Source organism: Microcaecilia unicolor, chromosome 6 (assembly GCF_901765095.1).
Source record: "Microcaecilia unicolor chromosome 6, aMicUni1.1, whole genome shotgun sequence".
NCBI lineage: Eukaryota > Metazoa > Chordata > Amphibia > Gymnophiona > Siphonopidae > Microcaecilia > Microcaecilia unicolor.
Window position 1 is genome coordinate 92151521 of NC_044036.1, and position 14727 is coordinate 92166247.

The following is a 14727-nucleotide window of genomic DNA, read 5'->3' on the forward strand; positions in this document are numbered from 1 at the left end:
GGAATCCGCAAAGGACCGTTGGGAGACCTCAGACACGCTGCCCTCATCTACATCGGAGGAGACAAAGTCCTCCAAGGCCTGGAAATCAACCCGAGGACGTTTACCTCTGGGAACCTCAACCTCTTTATCAGAAGAGGGAGCAGGGGCAGCGTTTTGCATGAGGAAAGCCTGATGCAGCAGCAAAACAAACTCGGGGGAGAAACCCCCCAGACTGTGCACTTCCGCAGCCTGGGCAACAGCCCTAGACGCACTCTCAACCGGCGCTCGCAATAGCGGGGGAGAGACATGCTGCGCATCCAAAATGGCGTCCGGCGCGAAACTCCGCGAAGGAGCCGCGCGGGAGAACGGCGCTTAACTTTAGCCGCTTGTGCCGTCGCCCAAATTAAGGGCGTTCATGGCATTAATGTCTCCAACCTCAAGGGCGGCCCACGAAGAAGCCGTCCGAGCCGCGTGGCCGGCCAAGATGGCGGAGGCGAGGAGCGGGGGATGGGCGTTTATGGCGGGAAAAAACCGCCACGCCGGAGGAACGACCGGGACATTCATCGGTCACTAAACTGTCACCCATCAAGGGCGAATCAGGTTGTAAAACCCCCGCATCCCCTCTAGAAGCGCTCCAGCGATCCGGGGAGCGACCCTTTGCGCCCTCGCCCTCCGACGCCATAAGCCACGAGGAGAAGAATCGGGGAACCCCCTGCCCGCTATAAAAAGGTAAAATTACCTGCTTGCCGCTCCGAGCTGTAACGAACTGGTGTCCCAGTGAGTAGCTGCAATGAACGTTTAAAGAAACGTCGAATTAAACGCCTTTAAAGACGTTTAAAATTTTTTTTTTTTTTTTTTTTTAAACGGAGCCAGCGGGAGGGGGAGAAAAGGAGGGACCTGGCACCACCAGGTTTGCACTTGCTCAAAAGAGCCCTCAACCCCAGGCCTCAACAAAACCTAAGGATTAGGCTTGGAGGCCTAGCCAGAGCTGCTGCTGTGTGTGACCACCACCTGCTGAGATAGAGAACATACTGGGGAGTTTCCGGCAGCACATGACCACATATAGGGAGGCAAAAGTTTGCTCTCTATCTCCACCTGCTGGTAGATGGACACAACCCACCAGTCTATGGATTGATCAGCTTGATGATATGGAATATCCGGTTGAATTTCTAAATTCACTGCATCCATCAGGAATGCCATCACATCAACTACACTTAAAAACTGGTTCGCCAATCACACTGCTATGAAATGTAAATGCTCCAAAGCTATGTAATGGCACATGTTTAACTCTTAAAACTCTAATGCCACATGTTATTGACGCTACAATCTTGACAGGTTATGCCAAAGGACAGCACGCTTTTATACCTAAAATTCCTCTTATTCCATCTATCAGATACAGTTGAAAAGACTGTAGTTTCCAGTTCAACTAGCCTTTGAAATGTCGATAAATAAGGCTCAAGATCAAACGTTAAAACACACAGGTGTCAACTTAAAAACCCCATGTTTTTCACATGCCAGTTATATGTCGCCTGTTCACTAGTTGGCTCAAATAAGTCTTTATACATATATGTTCCAAATTGAAAAACAAAAAATGTTGTCTATCAAAATGTGCTCAAATGAGAACCTATTACAAATTATATTAAACATATTCAAAATTTATCTACTCCTGTGTGTTCTATTTGTACAAATAAAAATATCTATACCTATTCTTTATGTTTCATTTCTTGCATTAAAAATACATACTTATGCAATGTTATTACACACAAATAAACCTTGCTTTTCTCAATTACAAAGTACCAACCTATTGCTGAGCAACGCCAGCAGGGACAGCTAGTAAGTAAGTAAGTAAAGGCCATCATCAAATAATTCAGAATTCCCTTGTGAATTACTTTAAAAGTTAGGAAAACGCTCTTAAATTGGTATCAAAATAATACCAGAAGCAAACTTAACAATGAGTGAACACAGTCAAATATTTGGGTGTAACAAAAAACGAGCTGCATTTTGTAAAGTCTGAAGATATTTCAACTGTTGTAGGAGAACTCTTGCAAAAATTGTGTTACAATAGTATTATTTAGAAAACAGAAATATGTGGATAAAAGTGTGCATTGCTTCATCATCTGTTCATAACAGATGGAGGAAAAAATTCTAATTTTTGAAATGCATCCTCTGCTGAACCTATGCCTCTGCTGCTCTTGGGTCTTGCAGGGGCCACCAATGAACTGCCCTCTAGAAGCTGCTGCTACTTGACAACATTGTTGTGTCCCCTCCTCTCTTAGCCTCATGGAAAAACATTAAACCAAATCTATCAAGCAACAGGAGACACACTAAGAGCAAGCCTCCTACAGCAGGACATGCAGATACTGGCTTTTGTGGTATAGGATGAATGTCCACAAAATTGTGCCCCCCTCCCCCTCCCTTGGTAATCCCTCTTTACTGATCTAGAATTTGCCCAGCACACGAGGAACATATTTCCCAGTAAACTACCTTCAGTGACAAAGGCTTTGCTTGACAGGGCTGATCCAGTCTTGGGTTTACCCCACTGCATGCAGGGACTTGTCTTGCTTTTCTAATTTCCCTATTACAAGTTCAATGAGCAATGGGGTAAACCCAGGACTGAATCAGCCCTGTTGGGTGAATCCGGATCCAGCTGACAACCCTAGTCTCTCTAGCTTCTGCCACTTCCCAATGTATGAATGGGGCCAAGGATATTATTTTGATTGTAATTTGTTCCATAAAAAACTATGCCGACTGACAAACACAACAATAGAACAGCTCCAAAAAACAAAACCTCTGCCAGATCAATACAGTTTGCCAGAAACATTCCCAGCATGCCCTAGAGATCAAATAACTGGGCAGCTAAAGGGGGATAATTTTTATAATGTAAAACAAACAGTAATACATTAAGATGCAAATGCTGTTAGAGCTGACTCTCCCTCCTACCAGTAAAGGAAGCACTTACTACGAATGGTTTACCCATCTCCACATCAATATCTGCACTAGGAGAGCATCAAATTTGTTTTACATCTGAGTACAACTGGTGAAAGGCCACTTCTATGACAGCTCTCTGATATTACATGAAAGATAAACATCTGCTTCTGTCAGGATTTCAATGATGTCACCACCTATATCTCATGTCTCTGAAAAGGCCTCCTTGCTATTAGCAGTAATGGAAGAAAGGATTCGTTTCAGCACTGCATCTTCCCCTCCACCTCCCCTCCCCTCCACCTCTCACTTCAAAATTCATCTACTTAGCTGTTGGCAGGGCTTTTTCTCAACTTACGCTTGCAGCCTTCTGGACCAAATCCAAAGTGGTTGACTTCACAGCGTTCACAGTGCTGGCCAGTGATACCAGGCTGGCACTCGCACTGCCCTGTCCGAATATCACACTGACCACTGGTGGATCCCAGGGCATGGCACTCACATCTGCAGAAATGAGCATAGTGTAAAGATTACTACACTGGCACAGCTATCTTTCACTTCATCTTTTTAGAAAAGCACCATAGGTAGCAGATAATATATTTTTTCAACAGTACCCTAGGTGATTACCTCATCTGCCCACCAGTAGTGTAGCTAAAATTTTGTCTGGGCCCCTGGTTTTGCTGGCAGGGGTCCCCAACCCCTGCCAGCTGAAGCCTTCTTCAGCGTCAGTCTACGGCGCCACCGGATTTCCTGCCCTTTCTTCCTCTTTATATGCAGTTTTCCTTTGCAATCCACCTCCTACCCCAATACCAAGTAATGCTCAGGTAGGATTCTCAAGGTGAGGACCTAGCCCTCTGAATGGTTAACTTTCTCTCCCTGAAGTATAGGCTCTGCAGTGGACTCTGGGCAGGTTTGGTAGCGGTAAGCTCCATTTCACAATCTGCCTCAATAGGAAAAAGGTCACAGAGCCCCACTGCTGAAACTTGGACCAAATGACATTGCTGTGATAAGTTGGATCCCTGCTGCTCCAAGCAGGCCTGCACAGTGGATACATCTGGCCATGATGCAGATGTTAAGTCTTCTCCCTCATACTGCATCTGCTTCATGCATCTCATTATGAACCAAAGTCACTAGTAGATAAAAGCCAGCTTCTCAGCCATGCTGCACTAATGCAAGGGAGCTCAGGGAAGCGACTCACCTCTCACAGCCACGCCCGCTCTGTAGGTTGTAGAACCCAGGCTCACAAGCCCCACAGTCTCTCTCTGAAACATGAGGGAGGCACTCACACTGACCAGTCACCTGGTTGCAGCTGGTCTGCCGGTTTACAGTACCATAAGGATTACAACTGCAAGCTGAATAAAAGGGAGGAAACAACATGTATCCATTAATGAGAATTGCAGAAACAAGGAATATAATCAGACAGCAGTCTCTATCAGAACAGCATGCGTTTCTCTGCTGCTGGTTTTACAGACGGCATTCCCTGCTTCCTGCCAACACCACACCCAAGCATTCTTGGATTCCCGCATTACACTGTGTTGATTCTACAAGGTCTGAGCATTAATCAATAGCTGCCAAAAGAGACACTGTATACATGCTTTCTGGAGATTCTGCTCACATCTCTCGGCTTTCTTAAGCCTGAATGGATTTCTATAGCACACAGAAACATGAAGGCAGATAAAGAGCATATGGCCTAAACAGTCTGCTCATCCATGCCATCTACTACCCCATCCACTCCTTTGGAGATCCTATGCAACTGTCCCAAACTTGCCTCACAAACAGCAAGAATCCTAGTATGCAAAGTCCAAATCACTGGCACCTGGACTAGATGGTTATCACGAAGCACCCAAGCAAGGAGGCAGGAGAAGACAGCACTTACGCTTGCATTTGTCTGCTGGGTTGGTGGCCAATGCATTTCCAAAGAAGCCATCTTTGCAGCGATCACAGTAGAAGCCACTGGTGTTGTGGATGCACTTCAGACACTCGCCCGTTAGCCGGTCACAATTCCCAACTGCATTGGGATCGATGTTGTCATTACAGTGGCAGGATCGGCAGGGCCGTGCAGGGCCACTTTCACCCAGAGGGTCCCCAAAAAATCCATCATCACAGAGCTCACATCTTTTACCTGTCAAGATAATACATTAGACTACTAGTGAGACAAGAAAACAAAAAGGTCTTCTAGAAAGTTATCACCGTTCTTTCCTTTCCCATTTAAACCAAGAGATCTTCCATTTCATCTACCTAATTGAGATGACATAAAAGATAGCTTTATACCTATTGTTATTTGTTCTGCATTGCACTATACAAACCAAAGGATATGAAGAAAATTTATGACCAGCATCTCCGAGATCAATATCAGTTTAATAACAAAAAAGAAAGAAAGAAGAGAAAGTATTTTACTTAATTTTTATTCTCTTGATAAATACTGCTTCTTCTGAAATGTCAAGTCTTTGGACAGAACAGCTCCAAGGAACACTAGACTCTGCATTATTTAGTATTATGGATGCACTCCTCCATCGATGCAGATTTGAATGTATAGTATGTTCCATGGCCCCTGCTTTGCTCACACCTTTTTCAGTAGTAGCTCAAGGTGAGTTACATTCAGGTACACTGGGTATTTCCCTGTCCCAGGAGGGCTCACAATCTTAAGTTTGTACCTGAGGCAATGGAGGGTTAAGTGATTTGCCCAAGATCACAAGTAGCAGCAGCGGGATTTGAACCAGCCACTTCTGGATGTCAAGACCGGTGCTCTAACCGCTAGACCACCCCTCCAACTCCATGCTTAGGAAAGTTTATTGGCAATCAGTATGGAAATTTCAAAGGGATATAACTGGGAATGTGGCACTCAGAGGAAGTCAAATGACCTACCAGTGGTACCAACAGGACAGTTTGTGCACACCACCTCCTTTGTCTTTGGCACAACAGCACAACTGGAACCTCCAGGACATGGGCAAGGTTGGCAATCGTTAGGGGTGCCTGAAGTTGAATCTCCATAATACCCATCACTGCACCTCTCACAGTGGAGACCTGCTGTGTTGTCCCTGCAGTCACAAGCTCCTGAAGGAGAGACAGAGAGGGAGTGGGAATACGTACAGACAAAACAGGCAGAAAAAATATAACCAAGTCATCTATGCCAGCTCTTTTCCCCGCATCAGCAATCAAAGCAGTTTACATATTATATACAGATGCTTATTTTGGACAATGGATGGTTAAGTGGTGACTTACCCAGAGTCACAAGGAGCTGCAGTAGGAATCCATGGGTGTAGTTTGAGGGGGGGGGGGGGGGGGTGAGGGCGCATGCCCCACAAAACGGCTTGCACCTTCATTTGTTTCATCCAGAATTTCTCTCTTAATTTTCTTTATCTGGCATTTCCCTCTTGACTTCCAACCCCTCCCTGCAAGGTCCGGAATTGCTCCTCCTCTCCTCCACTACAGCCTTTCCATGTTCCGGGCCGCCAGCAACGTTAGCAATGTAAGCATGCTGCCTTTGCCCTGCCTAGAAGCCTTTTCTCTGTTGGTACTTCCTGTTTCCACGTAGGCGGGTTGCTCACTGCAGAAAGAAGGCTTCCGGGCCATGCAAAGGCAGCGTGCTTACATTGCTAATGCTGCCAGTGGCCCGGAAGATAGAAAGATTGCAGTTGGGGGGCAGGGAGGGGGAGAGAGAGAAAGGGTGGGCGACACTGGACCTTGTGGGAAGGGCGGGCGATACTAGACTTTGTGAAAAGGGAGGGAGGGCGGGCGGCACTAGACTTTGTGGGGAGGGTGGGCGGGCAACGCTACACCTTGTGGGAAGGGAGAGCAACACCGTATCTTATAGTGAGGGAGGGGGGAGGGACACAGAGAGGAGGTGCAGGACAGGACGGAGAGGGAATGACAGTGGACATAGAAAAAGAGAAAAGTCAAATAGACAGGAGATACTGGAAAGCAGAAGATGGATGGGACTGGGAGAGAAGGGAAGGAGCAGAAGATGGATGGGGTGGGGGGAGGAAAGATGGATGGAACTCTGGGAAAGGAGGAAGGAGCAGAAGATGGATGGTAGGGGGTGTGGGCTGAGAGAACAAAAGATGGATGCGGAGGGGGAAGGAGCAGGAGGAGATGGAGATGAATGGGGCTTGGGGGTATGGGTAGAGGGGAGGGTAACAGAGTAGAAGATGAGGCTAAGGTGTGTTGTGGGAACGGAGTAGAAGATGGATGGAGTTATGGGATGTGGGTGGATGGGAAGGAGGGAAAGGGGAACAGAGCAATGGATAGGAGAGATGGAGTTGGAATTTGAGTGAATACTCGGCAATTTTAGAAATAAGTGGGGGTGTATTGATGGGAGAATGAGTGAGAGTGTGAACTGAGGGATTTGAGAAGAGAAGCAAGAAAGGGGGATGATGTGGGGAAAGGTTGAGACAATGTGAATTACATGGAAGACTGGAGAGAGGATGAGAGGCACTGAAAGGGGATGGGGGTATTGGAGAGGGATATGGCTCTCTGAAGGGGTTCAGTGATGGTGGAAATGGAGTTAAAAAGATGGTGAAAGACACTATTGGTCATGGGGTATAGGGTAAGAGATATAAGAAAGGCTTTGGAGGCAAGGGAATGCAGGAAAGACAGGGATGGAGCTGGGGACTGATAGGGTGATGAGATCCAATGGAGGGTATCAGGACTAAGAGGATGGGAATGGGGGCTAAGAAAGTGGGTGAAAGATGGGGGAAGGGATTTAGGGAGACTGGATAAGTGAGAGACAGCGGGAGCAATGGGAGTGCTGGAGAGGGAATGAGAGGGCGATGGTAAAATATATTAAGGCAGATGAGAAGTGAAACAGAGACCAAAGACTAAAAGGTGAAAGAAAGGGGATAAATGCAGAGGAGAAAAAAAGGAGGGGGGAGGGAGAAACATGAAATGAAAAGGTCAGTGCCAGACAGATGTAGAGAAGGAAGGGAAGAAGACAAGAGGAGAGAGAAGAAATAGAAAAGCCAACCTGGAAAAGAATTTAGAGAAGACTGACACATGGAAAGTGGAAAAGAAACTGGGGCCAGCCCAAGTTGCTAAATAAAATGCTCTGACAACAAAGGCAGAAAAGAAAAAAGTATTTTTAATTAATACTTTTTAAGGACTGAGATGTGCCTGCTTTGTGAAATGTACATCTTTTCTATTTTTATGTTTTGCAGGATGCAGAAGAAAATACATTTCTGTTTTTCTCTTACCAGTGTTTGCATTGCTTACAGAGTCTGGCTTTCTTGAGTGAGATCTCTATTTCAGTTTTTCTGTGGTTCCCTATTTTGTATAGCGATAAAAACCACCAAGGTGGAGGAACAGGTGACCACTATGAATAGTAGCAGAAGGGAAAAGAGCGAAGGTAGTGGGTCTTCCAACATCGGACACTAACATACAGGTAATTGTTCAAGAGGCTTTATTGGCAATTATCTGTGTGATAGTGTCCTATGTTGGAAGATTCTTCTACTACCCTCCCTCTTTTCCCTATTTTGTATCATGTGAGGGTCTGTCCATGTTCTGAATGATTCTGCTAGCATGTAGTGTCTGTGTAGCAATGTGTAACAATCCAGATTATTCCAGTTTCCCAGTAGCAGGTATATTGGTGCTCTAGGGCTTACAGTACTATCCTTTCATAGGTAGGTTAGCGCTGTTACAATGTGTTACATTTTCTGTATAGGTTCTGAGTTTCTTGCAGGGTTTTATGTTATTTCATAAAGTGTCTGGCCCTATTTGAAAGCAGGCACTAGAGCAAACAAAACCCCATCTGCTTTAAGCTTGTGCTGTTCCTGAGGTGGTTATCACAATTTGAATATTTTTGTATGGTGAGTTGTAAGGGACATAAAGCACTTAAGTGGCTAGAATAACTGCATCAAACACAGTACTATCTTAATGCAGTTCATCCTAGCCAGTTAAATTCCGGCTGCATATGCCTGGCTATTCACAGCTGGTGTGTGTGTGTGTGTGTGCTGGTGTGTGTGTGTGTGTGTGTGTGTGTGTGCTGGTGTGTGTGTGTGCTGGTGTGTGTGCGTGTGTGTGCGTGCTGGTGTGTGTGCGTGTGTGTGCGTGTGTGCGCGTGTGTGTGTGTAGCTTGGGAATATAAACTGCATTCTAGTTTTCCTGGGGCAACTGCCTGACTAGTTTAGAGTGAGGGGACCTACTCATCCTCCTTCCCAATCAGAATTTTTCAATGGATCCTCTCATTTGGGTGCTTTCATGGGGTACCACTTTATTCCTTTCCTCAGGCAACAGACTGCTGAGAGCTGCCCCAGGAGTAAGTGCTGTCACTGGAGGGGATCAATGAGAAAAAAGGTATGTTAAAAGAGGGAGAGGTAGGGTAAGTACTGCTTCTGGGGCAGGAGGGCTAGGAAAAAAAGTGCTGGCTGCAAGGGGTGAGGGGATGGAAAAGTGCTGCTGGTGGATGGCCTCAGGAAAAAAGTGCTGCCTGCTTGTGGGGGGGGGGGGGGGTATTTCGTTTCTATCCATGTGGCATGATATGGAGAGTTGCTGGTAAGGAAGGAGAAAGAGTTAGGATTTGGAGAAAGCGAACAGAGAGGATGCTGGTGTCAGGCCTAGGGAATTTGCTAATTTGTGTGAATGTGAGATGGGTATAATGAGAGAAATTTCCTTTGGTGCTGGGCTCATTTCAGTTTAAAAAAGCAAACAAACAAACAAACAAAAAAAAAAAAAACTTAATTGTTTTGAGATACTGGTTTCATATTAAGTGTTTTAGTCTGGGTGTGTGTTTTGAATAGCCATAATGAATTTGTATGAGATGTATGTATGCAAATGAATATGCTAATGTACCAAGCCCTCCCCCCCCCCCCCCCCCCCAACGAAATGGCCAAACTATGCCCATGTGAGAATCCAACCCAATTCCCCTGAATCTCAGACCACTGCACTAACCATTAAGTTACTAAGCCACTAAGACTGACTATGAGAGCAAAAAATAGACTCTGGTAGTAACGCCTGAAAGCCAATTCCTGGACCAACTTGTTTGTTTCACACTTACTACTGCACAGTCTGCCACCACAGTTTAAGCAGTCCATTATTCACACTTAGCACCAAATACATTCATGCACCTAGCTTGTATTAGTGTTCCTCTAGCTTTACGGGTGTGCGACTGACATGGCAACAGAGTACTGTTGCAACACTCAAAGGGTGGATGTTTTGATCTCCTGGGAAGAAAGTAGGGAGTCAGCTGAGAGGGACACTGATCAAGCCGGTAGCCATCCCCTCTCCCTGAGCCCACATCGGGCACCACAAGATCCGAGATCAGCTCTGCTTCCCCCGAAAGGGCTATTTTAAGCCTCGCATCCTCTGTGGCAAACACCACTCAATAACATTCTTTCACGTTTTACCCTTACTCCATCTCATAATCCCAATCATGCTGGATAGGGTAGTAATGATTGATGTGGGAATTCCACATCCCCCTTCCTTACCGCTTTCTGGGTCACAAGTATTGCTGTGTCCATTGCAGGTACACACCACACATGGACTATAGGGCCCCAGACTAGGAGTCTCTCTCCTGTACCCAGGAGCACAGTGCTCACAGAATTGCCCCAGGTAACCTGCTGGGCAGGTACAGCTCTCCACCCAGGTGGCAGGTCTTCCAGAACCCACACGAGCACTCACAATAGTGACATCATCCAGATATCCTGCGCCTGAAGAATAAAAGAAGACAGGTTACAGTAATAATGTCTGAGCATTTAACTGGTAAACAAAGGCAAGCAAAAGAAAACCCACCAGGCATTCTGTGACATTTGAAAACCTGTAAAGAGTAATGTAGAATTGTCACCTTAAAACTGAGAAAATTATAGACCTCTGCCAGTACAGAGACTACTTTTCCCATCACTGTTGGAGGGATGGCACACAAGTGTATGTGATAGAAAGTACTGTTTGTTTTTATGTGTTGGGAAAGACTAATTAAAGATGGAAGAAATCAAACTTCATCAGTGTAAGTGTCTAAGATGGTAAAGCAAGCAAATTAACCAGAACACTATCTGCCTCCATGCTTACTCCCCAGCCTGGAACATTCATTACACTGGAACAAATTGCCTCAATCTCTATGACACCAGACATCGTTAGAAGACCTTAAAACAAAACTTAAAACTTTCCTATTTTTACTGATGCCTATGGCTCTGCTACTTGAAGACAAACTGCCACATTGGTCCCAAGATGAGCCGGAACAATTTTACCCCCTCCTTATGTATTATCCCCATCTTTCCTATTATTGTAGTTCAACCCCCTCCATCCCTCTGTCATGTCCAATCTCCCCCTTCCTTTTTGTTTCTTTTCTGCCCTTTCTTTTCTTGTTTCTTTTTAAGACTGTAAGCCACCCAGAAATTGCGGTATAATGGGTGGGATAGTAAATTTGTAATAAACTTGGTAACCTCCCTCACTTCCCAGCCCTCATCAGCATACTGCCCCAGTCCACAGAATCTTGCCCTGCCAAAATCTAAAGCATACTCCTTGCTGCTCCTCAGGCTATTCAATAGCACCATGCACTTTCTCTGCATTATTTTTAAAGTCACATTTGAGGTAATGGTGTAATTGGGTGCCTCTATTTAAGTGCCTAGAAGGTACCTAAAGGTTAATAGCATAACAGTAAAACTACACATTTAAGTTAGGCACAAGAAATTACACAACAGAGTTGGAGTGCGTACATCTAAGTTCTGGTGTTGCATATAGAACTAACAGAATTCTGTAAGTTACGTGACAGTGTCCTGCTTGTGTGTACTCCTATCTGTACAATACATACCAGTATAAGAAATGTGCATTTTTACAGAATAGTGCTTAAGCAAAATTTTGGCAATTACGTATGCATGCATACATACATACGCATGCATATGCCATTATTCTAATGATCTATGTGCATTACTGGCATATAAGAGTTAAAGCATACTTTATGAATTGCATCCATTATGCAGTACAAATCTCTCTCATTAATATGCTTGAAGTAGCAAGGATACAAAATGCCAGAGCAGACAGTGAGCCAGACTAAAGAGCTCTGCGGGTTCGCGAACGCACAAAGTGAGGTTCCGAGGGTTCTGAATGTGGTACAAAGGGAGAACAGATCTGTTTTATGGCTTAGAAGATGGTTTTAGCTGGGTAAGACTTACATGTTAAAAATCCTCCTCCTCCCCCCACCCCCTCCAATGCTAAACCCCACAAAGGTAAAATAAGTATCTGTACAAACTTAGCTAGGCAAGAAAAGGGTCCAGGTTGGGGCATTCCTGGAAAAGACACTTTAAATTTGGTTGAGTAGTGTGATTATTTGTGCAGGTAGATTTAATAGAATATTCAGTGGCATCTTCCGCCGATAAAGATAACCAGGTAAACTCACCCTGCTATCTTACCTGCTCAGTGGGCTTTTCAATACTGATGTCAATTTTTACAAAGACAAGAAATACTTCCAGACACCTATATGGCAACATAGTGGAATATTTCTTATATGGCTGCTCTGCTGAGCTTTAGACTAATGCTCTCAGCTGAACATGCTTTGCTGAACCTCTAAAGCTTCTTCACCCCCCACCCCATGTGCTATGCAGTGGCAGGCTAAGGACGCACTTCTTGCTGGGATCATGTTACAGTTATTATTACACATCTTCAGGAATCCTTCACAGAGGGGCTGCTTACTTTTCTCACTATATGTTCCACGGATTTTGATAGCAGTCAGATTGTGCAGAAGCTTCTGGAATTCAAAAGGACTGAGTGCAGGCCTCCATGGATAATCTGTTGCCTCATGAAGCCTGTGAGAAGATATTCATATTATGAATCTGGGATTGATTATGCTATGTTGTGCCAATTTCTCTATCATATTTATGTGATGACCATATCCAGAAAGAAGCATTTAGTTGTCTGTTCATAATAACAATGGAACTAAATGTGTTCAAGTTACTCATGACAGCTATTTTCCCCATCCTCCAAATTACTATCCTTCTACGCTTTTTCTAAGCAGAAAGAAAACTACAAATTATAGATCATAATGGGACAGGAACTCGGGCACCCTTGATCCACAGGAAGCTGGTCACCATACTTCATTCAGCAATACCACTGGCTGCACGGACTCCAATGTACTCTTACAGAAAGTACTTGGCAGAATCCCTGACTGTGCAAGGGGATTTCTCACATACCACATATTGTCTGGGGAGCAGAAAAGGATAAAAGGAATTTAGGAAACTGAATATCTGTACTGTTATGCTACTAACCTCTCTCAGCTCCCCCTCCACCATACTAAATACCAGAAATTCTACTGAGGGGCAGGAGTATACAGTGAGTGTATTCTGCCCCTAATGAGCTTTTCAATTCCTGATCACTGGTAAACAAGTATTCGCTTTATTTTAAACCATCACAAAACTGCTGCCTGGGGTACTAAATCACAAATGGTGATACTGTACAGTTCCAAAGCACCCGTTCAACACTGAGCAAAGCATGTGCCCATACTCCCCATCAGAATATCAGGGATCCAGAGAAGTCAGGGTGGCCTGTAAAACTCAGTCTCAGCTGGGAGGAAAAAGAACCATGAGGTCTGCTTATTCTTAGCTGCAGTTGGTGAATGAGTTACTTTGGTTATGCTGTTCTGTTCCAGAATGAAGGAAGGAGAAATCAATCTGGGTTTTACCCGTCAGCCACATCTCTTCAGAACTGTCATCTTTACCAAAATGCTCACAAAATCTCCAGTGAATCCATCTATATACACATATGCACTGAGATAGGGATAGACAGCATGGTCTTACTGAAGTACACCAGTGGTTCTCAAATCTGTCCTGGGTCTGTCAGTTACCCAAAACGAATATTCATGCAACAGATTTTTCATGCACTGCCTCCACTACATGTAAATTTCTCTCATGCATATTCATTATGGGTACTCTGAAAGTGCAACTGGCTGAGGGAGGTCTTCCAGGATAGTTTCAGGAATAGTGAATGATACATACCTGTAGCAGGTGTTCTCCGAGGACAGCAGGCTGATTGTTCTCACGACTGGGTGACGTCCGCGGCAGCCCCCACCAACCGGAAGAAGCTTCGCGGGCGGTTCGCACGCAAGGCACGCCAACCGCGCATGCGCGGCCATCTTCCTGCCCGTGCGCGACCGTTCCCGCCAGTTGAATGACAAGCAAAAAGATGAAAAACGCAACTCCAAAGGGGAGGAAGGAGGGTAGGTGAGAACGATCAGCCTGCTGTCCTCGGAGAACACCTGCTACAGGTATGTATCATTCACTTTCTCCGAGGACAAGCAGGCTGCTTGTTCTCACGACTGGGGTATCCCTAGCTCTCAGGCTCACTCAAAACAAGAACCCAGGTCAACTGAACCTCGCAACGGCGAGGATACAACAGAAAATTGACCTACGAAGAACAACTAACTGAGAGTGCAGCCTGACCAGAATAAATTCGGGTCCTGGAGGGTGGAGTTGGATTTAAACCCCAAACAGATTCTGCAGCACCGACTGCCCGAACCGACTGTCGCGTCGGGTATCCTGCTGGAGGCAGTAATGTGATGTGAATGTGTGGACAGATGACCATGTCGCAGCCTTGCAAATCTCTTCAATAGTGGCTGACTTCAAGTGGGCCACTGACGCTGCCATGGCTCTAACACTATGAGCCGTGACATGACCCTCAAGAGCCAGCCCAGCCTGGGCGTAAGTGAAGGAAATGCAATCTGCTAGCCAATTGGAGATGGTGCGTTTCCCGACAGCGACCCCTAGCCTGTTAGGGTCGAAAGAAATAAACAATTGGGCGGACTGTCTGTGGGGCTGTGTCCGCTCCAAGTAGAAGGCCAATGCTCTCTTGCAGTCCAATGTGTGCAACTGACGTTCAGCAGGGCGGGTATGCGGCCTGGGGAAGAATGTTGGC

At 45.4% G+C, this 14727-nt stretch overlaps 1 protein-coding gene across 1 annotated transcript in view; it reads right to left on the reverse strand.

The window, feature by feature from the left end:
- Positions 1-14727, reverse strand: part of LAMC1 (laminin subunit gamma 1) — a 369035-nt gene that overhangs the window by 68523 nt on the left and 285785 nt on the right. The window contains exons 11-16 of the mRNA XM_030207519.1: positions 12514-12626; positions 10317-10538; positions 5764-5952; positions 4775-5020; positions 4097-4250; positions 3260-3402 (exon numbers count right to left, since the gene is read on the reverse strand). Coding sequence (XP_030063379.1) covers positions 3260-3402; positions 4097-4250; positions 4775-5020; positions 5764-5952; positions 10317-10538; positions 12514-12626 — 1067 coding nt within the window. The remainder of the gene's footprint in view (positions 1-3259; positions 3403-4096; positions 4251-4774; positions 5021-5763; positions 5953-10316; positions 10539-12513; positions 12627-14727) is intronic.